Consider the following 8,105-nt stretch of genomic DNA (forward strand, 5'->3'; position numbering starts at 1 on the left):
GACACAGCCTGAGCTGAGCGTACTTGAACATGCAAGGTAAAATTAAGCACGTCTTGCATATGACAAGTTCAAAACGGCTGCTTTAGGATTCTAGCTGAAAATAGTGACTTGCTTATTCAATTATTAAAGACTAATAATGAAATATTAGTCCATTTTGGAAATTTTAAATATAATGTTTTAAGTACTGAAATGGGTGAAAGATTTTAATATCTACCATTGGGTTACAACAAGGAGAGTGTAGCAAACGCACAATTCAAGCTGAACTCAATAGTGTAAGTTTACTATTTTAACAAATAAATAATGGAAAGAGGCAACTGTTTTGTATCAAACCAAACATATTCTAGTGGAATGGAAGCTTCTAAAAAATAGCTAAACTTTCATTGTGACCTTTTATAATTCGTGGAGGTCTAGAACGACCGCACTGGAAACTGAAAACTATTCTTGCACCGAAAAAGGTAACTAATAAACATAAGCTCATTGACAAACACATTTTTCAGTGCTTTATTTGCTTACCAGTGTTAAGAACATTAATACACAAGAAGCAGGAAGTATGGCTGGCAGTTATATCACAACACTGTAAGAACAGGACTACGTCTGTTCTGCACGCAAGAGAAGGGGGACTACATGTTTTGGTGAAATAAACCAGAGCTGAATATGTATTTCAGATTCAGCTGTTTTTGTCTTTACTCGAATGCATTCCTATATTCACCTCAGGATCAACTCTGAGAGATCCTGACCTCTTTCAGGTTGGGACTAGAACGTATGACCCACTTGAAGGCCTGAGTTTCTCCACCAGGCCAGCCAAGCATTCACAAGGAACTGGCTCGAATTATGGAATACGCAAAGGGAATTCTCATCTTTTTTTTTTGTCCTGCTCAGTGACAAGAGCTGGACAGCGGATGCTTTTTTCAAGCATTTCAAAAGACAAATTTAATGGAAAACATGTTTTAGGTTTCTTCTGAGGGTGTGCTTGCCAGCACTTCCACAAGGCCAACAGCGATACTTATGAGAGGAAAGTGAAGCAGTTAAGAAGACTAGATGGGAAATTAAATCAACAGGCAGCAAAATAAACACAAAAGACAGCACGCTTGCAAGACTAGAAAGGCACAGATGGGTAAATCTGCAATCAGTCAAAAACGGGTGTTTTATCTTATCCACTGAGCTCATGCAAACATAAACACATTAGGAATTATAAAACAAAATTCAATGTGCAGAGACCCATGAAGAATTTTTCTTGTTGAATGGTAAACCGCTTTATGCAAAATATCACATAAACCATGTAGTTTGCATGATGGTTACAGTTCAATCACCCGCAAAAAGATGCAAATCTAACAATTTTTAAACCAGAACTTATTTTCCTAATGATCTTGCAGACATTTTACATTTTTATGGATTTTTTTGCCTTCATTTCTCAGAAACGTAGTGAACTATCCAAAGCAGCATCGCTTTGTCCGAGTCAGAGAGAGCAGTGAAAGCAAAGCCTGTTCATTTGAAGGTGAAGAGAATCCGGAAAACATCTAAGTTCTTGGCAAACAATCTGAATGATCATTTAGTAGAGGTATAGGACGGTGCTGGCCCACCTTTCATTCTTTCGAATTATATTTTAAATTGACTCCTAAATCATACCTTTGTTGCAACATTTATTAACAATGTAAGGACAAATGAGAAAATAAATATAAAAATGTTTTATACTGAGCCAATCTGGGTTATGAATCATGAAAAGCTGGGAAATGTTTAATGCATTTAGGGTGAGGAATGATACATATTCTATGAACTCTGGTAGTAAACCGTGGTGATTTAGCACAAAGTATTCCCATTTGTCACTTGTGTCCTAATTCCAGGCCCTGAAAAGCAGAGCACAAGCATGACCCTCTCATCTCTCTCGAGCAGAAGAATGTGCAAGTACAGTCCAATGTCAACAGATACCTCAAATATCATATGTACCGAGATTTTGTTAAGCATATCTTCAGTACCCATATAACCTCCCAAATATTCTCCGCCTCATCAGGCAACCTCATGCCCATCTCTATGACTTTCACAATTATTTCTGACAGGCTCACAGAGCAAAGCATCTGTCTGGGATAGTGACTGTTGCAAGGATTGGGACAGAGCCAGTGGGGGCATGTTTCTCCTGGGCAGGCACCCTTAGTTTCACCTACGCCCGTCCGGTGACCAAAGAGCGGAAGCAATCGAGCAGCCCATCAACACATTTCAAAGGGTGCAAGTCTCAACCCCTGCTGTATGTCAGGATGAAAAGCAACTGCTAAACCCAAACATAGGTAAAATAGCAGAGAAACCTAAAGGCGTTTTTTTTTTAATTAACATGCTTTTGCCTGTGTAGTGGGATTTCAGTCTTTATCAAGATCTGGGGTCCTCAGGCAGAACTGGAGTTGACTGTAATCCAGAGCAGGCAAACGGTGCTTGAAGTTTAGTGACTACAGGGGTCAAAGAGCAGCACCGTTGAAGATAGACTGCAAACACACTGACCTGAATTGGTGTACAGGATGAGGACATTGGTTCTTGTTCTGAGGAGTTTTTTGAAGTCCTTATGGTCACTGACTTTCTCTATAAGTGGGGAAACTTTAGCTGCCTGCAGCAAAGCTGGAAGTATACTCTGTGAAGGAAACAAGAGAACACCGCTTCATTAACTTCATCTTGTCATGGGCTTTTGGTTCCCCAACGTGATTGTTCTGTGTTCAAGAAGACTGGATCTCTGAAAAAAAGTCTGAGGGTGCCTAAAGAGCGGCGTTTTCCACTGGAGCCGAACACCAATTTGTTTTCAACCAGAAAGAAAAGGGAAAAAATGGAACAAAATGGAGACAATAGAGTATCCCAAGATAAGAAGTGCATTAAGAGCTTGTCACCCCGAACCGAAAGCAATGAAACAGCCTTGGCAGGTGGTGTCTCCAGGCCATTTCTTCAGTATTTATCTCTGTCACACCACAGAGCCGTTTGTAAAGATGAGCCCAAACTGGACGCAAGTCTGTAGAGCAGCCGAGCAAAGATTAAGGTCTTTTATCTTGTGAAACGTTGGGCAAACAAAACAGAAAATCAGGCTGCATGTTACAAAGTAGAAACTTACCTGATCCTCAGGCCTTCTGCAAAAGCCAGAATTATTTACAGAGACTACTTCAACCAAAATGTTCTATAGCTCGTGAAATTATGACAAAGCCCTGCCAATGAAATGATTAAACAATCGCCATACTGAAAAGCAAGGACACACCTTTTTTATATCAAATATATACATTTTGCATTCAAGCAAGTCCATTTTTTGCCCAAAGCTGAAATATTCTGTAGATAACATGCTTCCATTTCCTGGTTACTCAGTATTGGTTAGGCTTTTTTACATATTTTATAATAAAAAGTTAAAGATTTGTCTTTACTTTTAGACATCTAAAAAGGAAACAAAACAGCAAATTATTTTTACAATTTACAGTCACAGCTAGATACATGTCACACAAAACACATTTGACAGATCTCGTAGAACAGGTTGCATAAAACTGACAGTATTTTTTTAAAATTGAGTCCATCAAATTAATATCTAAAAATGATATGCAGCAAAATGTCCTTTTCCTTCTTAAATTAATAATAATCTCTTTCAGTAATATGGAAATCCAATTTTCTTTTTTTTTTTAATATCTGCCTCATCAAATGTGTTGATTAAATTATTAGGTATCCTCTATCCAGCCTGTTCTAACCCTGCCTGTCTGCATTGATGTGTCAGTAGGTAATTAAAGACCACAGACTCAACACTGACTCATTAAAGAAGTCTTATGATAATGTAAATTTAAATTAACTGGATTTTCAACTTGTATGAATTGAATAACAAGAGTACTTCTGGTAGCTAATAATGTAAGACATACCATAATCCAGTATCCTAAATAAACACACTTCTTCATATCCCACAGTGCTTCTGACAAAAGAACAAAAATATTTTGTTGTCTGTAAAGCAGCTCAAAAGGAGTTTTCCCCAGTTTCCCTCTAGACATTTAATAAAGCAATTCTCTCAGAAGGTCGAACACTTGGGTTTCTGTTGCTTTCCAGGAAATTGATTTTTTTGTATCCCTGCTCATGTGAAGTTCCTGAAAGTATTGATATCCCTTCTCCAAAAGCAGTACATGCAAGAACTATATATTTATATAGAGGTTAAAAGAACAATAATCAATCACAACATTGAGATAATGAGCCATTCCAACGGTATTCAAGAGTTTGGGGATAAATGCTGGTGAGAAAAAAGGAGGAGAAATGTTTTAGTGTTTCCTTTTTAAAAAAGAAAAAAATGGCACCAGTAATCATTAAAAAGGCACTCTTGTCTACAACTATGTACAACGCATTCTATTCTTCCGAGAACCTCACATTATTTGCAAGAAAAAAAACTAATAGCAAGAGAAGAATAGACTATAAAGAATTTCAAGACACACTAAACAGTCTTCTGTCTCCATTACAGATCTTTATAGTTTGATGCATTTTGAACAAAGATGACACTTAAACTGAAACACTCCACTCTGTAAGATCTACCTTTCAGTTAACAATAGCATGGCTGTTTGGCGTTTGCTCAAAGTCAATGCCAGCTCACAACCTCACGAGTCAAATGTGCATGAAAATGTCCTGCTATTGATTCTGCACTCAAAGTTCATTTGGACTCCTGAGAGGAAACATACTGCTGCATTTTGCAAGTTGTCACACATGAAGAAAAGGATGCAGGAAAATGAGAACTGAATGCCAGGAATGTTTCAAAATGTCTATTCTCCAGCAGGGAACTAATAAATCTTTCAGAGAGAAATGTTATGACCACATAAATGCCACAGGATCATCGGAATTCAGACATTTTAGTTGTTTACATGTAGCTCTCCCATCAACAGCATTCAATTGAAGTACAACAGCACTGATAGGACCATGTTCACAATATAAACAGTTATTGTTTTAATTAAAAGCTATTGAAAACATCAATGTCCTTTCAAACCAATGAATAGGAGTGCAGGTACCGTTTTTTTCAGGAATAGGCACACTCCACCCCAAATTAAATATGCACAGAACAACCAGAACCCTCTGCTGAGAGGAAGACTAACAGCTATACAGGAAAGGAATGGTAGCAGAAAACTCAGATGTGGCTATTTAATGACATAAGACAGATTAGAAGAGAGAGGAGGTCATTAGACTCACCTGCCACATTTGATGTTAGTAGCTAATTTATCCAAACATCTTACTGGCTTCAACAACATGGCGGGGCAGCTTGCTCCCTACCCCAACAACACTTTGTGTAAAGCAATGCCTCCTCTTGTCAGTTATCAACGCAGTTCCATGGTTTCCACTTATGGCCTCTGGTTCGTGTTTTTACTATTTAATCTGAAAACATCCACTGGGATGACTTTGTAATTGCCCACGAGGACTTGTATCAGGTCCCCTCATAATCTGCTCTCTCCAAGACTACTAAGACTTGCTTCTTTCTTTAGACACGCAGATACTAAATGCATTTAAAAGGGGGTCCTAGTCACAATAACCTGCATTTTCAAGCAACTTTAATTTTGGGACTCATTAACAATGTTAAAAAATACAGTATTAAAAATGTATCTTACCAGATGCAGTTAACCTGTATTGACAAAGCTATTCAATATTTTTTGGTCTGTACTCCTGACTGTTCAGTGACATCACTGGATGCATAGTTCCGGTAGCCACCAAAAACACAAGGAGACCTTGTTATTATTATTCCCAGTTCTTAAAATCGTACCTCCTTGTGTTCCTATGCCATTTTACATCCCCAGGAAGCAGACGGCAGGAAATGACTAACGGGTCCTTCATTTTGCATTGGCAAGATCACAGCTCTGAGGACAGCTGCCCGGGCTCTTGTTTCTTTCTCCAGTCGATCTTCATACCAAACAGCGGCTCTCTGTGACGAGCTTCACCTGAGATCAGGAAGCTATGCAAGAACACCACTCGCCTACCAGCAGTCTTGACCCCAGTGATGTTTGGCTTCGTAAGGTATGGTTTCGCTCACCTATCAATCTGTCAACAACACCTGCTGTCTGTTCCATCCCACATACCTCATGAAAAGTCTAAAGGTAAAATGTCCACAAGTGTAAATCATCCTCTCCCCCATTCTCAAAAATGCATAATGTTGCTCAGGTATTCAATTGACCAGCTCTAGGTCTAGTGTGATGTTGCATAAATCTAGTCCTATTTATTATAGACTGTAATATACAGAATGTATTCCTTGTGTATTGTTTAATAATTGTCATTGCTAGATAAAAAAATGAGAATTATTTATTTTTCCAGCCAGGAATTTTGTTTTGGCAAAGACTTTCACTGCTACCTTCTTGTTTGACTCAAAAACTGAGCAGGCAATTGAAAAAACCTTTTAATTCAACTACTGTCTGCCTTAAGTACAGGAATTTATTGTGGTCGGAGTGTAACACTAGTTTTTTCAAGGGTATCCCTAAATCAGCGTGAAGCAAAAGCAAGTGCTTTTGTCAGAGCGCTTTATTTCTTTAGATTTACAGACCAGACACTAGAAAAAGCCTGACTCCAATTACGATAGCTGATGTAGCCATGTTCTCCGAAGATTATGAGCTCAGCGCTGGTCGAATTGCTGACGGCACAGACGTCTAGTAAAACCGTGTATTAGTAATTGATTGCACCGAGGTAAATTGTATTGCTTAACTGAAACAATTGTCCCTTCCACGTCTCATAAATTCTAGTAGCTGTGTTTTTAATGTTTAATGCGTTAATGTGGATGTCGAATCCACTGAATAGTTAAACACAGATACAACTATATGAAAAATAAGATTCTTGATAACTTTCTAAAGCGCTTTGACAAGCAACTCCGCTGTGCCTACAGTACGAAACCACTTCGCAAACTATGTTGGTTCTACGGACATCTATTGACAAAAAAAAAACCCTCCTTTATTTGCTTTTGCGATTAGAAACAGGATATCAAACAGCGAGGTAGGCACGCACCCTGGGGAGCAGGTGGAAAGGAGAGCTATAACTTAAAACGACAGTGGAGTATGCAAGTCGTAACATGCATATTTTAAATAAAAGCTGTAAATTAAATTACTGTACACTGTGAATCAAATATGCTGCTCAGGTCTAAGAGCCGAAAACAAAGACTTCCAAAATAGGAATTTCATGCGTCCAGTGAAAAAGGATATACCATCACTGGAATCAGATAATAGTTTTCCGTTTTTAGCAGTGCGATTTTTTACGAGCACTATCCCCATGCACACACACAGCTGCACAGCGGACGAGTGATCGTGGAGAGTCACGAAGTTAGCAGTGTGACAGTTAGCAGGGGAGCACGTCTGCACAAAAGGTCAGAGCGGAGATCTTGAGGAGAGCCAGCTGTGATTGTATCTACCCCGGGAGGACCGAGATGAGTCCGTCCACTCGTTCTTCTTAATCGACAAGCAAAAACTCACCTCGCCCTAGGGGCGCTGACAGGAACTGGACTTTGCCAATTAACTGCCATTTATATATATTTAAAAAAAAGTAGTGCATTGCCATTTTTATTTTGACGGAACGGTCTGTAGTAGTTTACGGACTGTCGCGGCATTAAAATACGATACTGTTCTCTTAGCGAATAACGGGCCGAGACGTGAAGAAGACAAGCTCTGTGTTTATTAAAAGGGGCATTTCATTCATAAAAAAACTCACCACTCTTTAACAAGAATTAGGAATGTCACTTTCTGTGATCCCTTGCAACGGCCGAAGTAATAAACAGACGGGTCACAGGCGCATATTGTAAGCGGTCTTTGCTGGACTCTTGGCAGCTACGCAAGAAGCGGTACATTTCGGAAATAAGTTGACTTTCAGTTCCTGACTCTGTTACTGCGCGTTACTATCACAGTGATAGGGTCCAACGCAACCAATCTTCAGTCCTGCTCGCCGAGCATTATTGTAAATACAAAAGCCGAGGTGTGCCTGACACAAAATGTCTTCACGCACCAAAATATAGCAAAACTTACCAAGTACACGAACATGCACATTTTCACGCCTCTCATCCCACTCCCGCAGAGATTCCAAGTAGCCATGATGCTGCTGCCACGTCGGGATACGCAAGCGCAATCCGTCAGAAAGCGGCCGCCCCCGTGAAGCCCACTGCTTTGTGG

The 8,105-nt window shown here is 39.4% G+C and overlaps 1 protein-coding gene across 1 annotated transcript in view; it reads right to left on the minus strand.

The window, feature by feature from the left end:
• The window catches only part of pdia5 (protein disulfide isomerase family A, member 5), a 47,441-nt gene extending 39,336 nt beyond the window's left edge, over positions 1-8,105 (minus strand). The window contains exons 1-2 of the mRNA XM_088606118.1: positions 7,962-8,105; positions 2,488-2,614 (exon numbers count right to left, since the gene is read on the minus strand). Of these exons, the coding sequence (XP_088462244.1) occupies positions 2,488-2,614; positions 7,962-8,027 (193 nt within the window). The 5' untranslated portion in view covers positions 8,028-8,105. The remainder of the gene's footprint in view (positions 1-2,487; positions 2,615-7,961) is intronic.

This window comes from Lepisosteus platostomus, chromosome 14, assembly GCF_059453375.1.
Source record: "Lepisosteus platostomus isolate fLepPlt1 chromosome 14, fLepPlt1.hap1, whole genome shotgun sequence".
Classification (NCBI taxonomy): domain Eukaryota; kingdom Metazoa; phylum Chordata; class Actinopteri; order Semionotiformes; family Lepisosteidae; genus Lepisosteus; species Lepisosteus platostomus.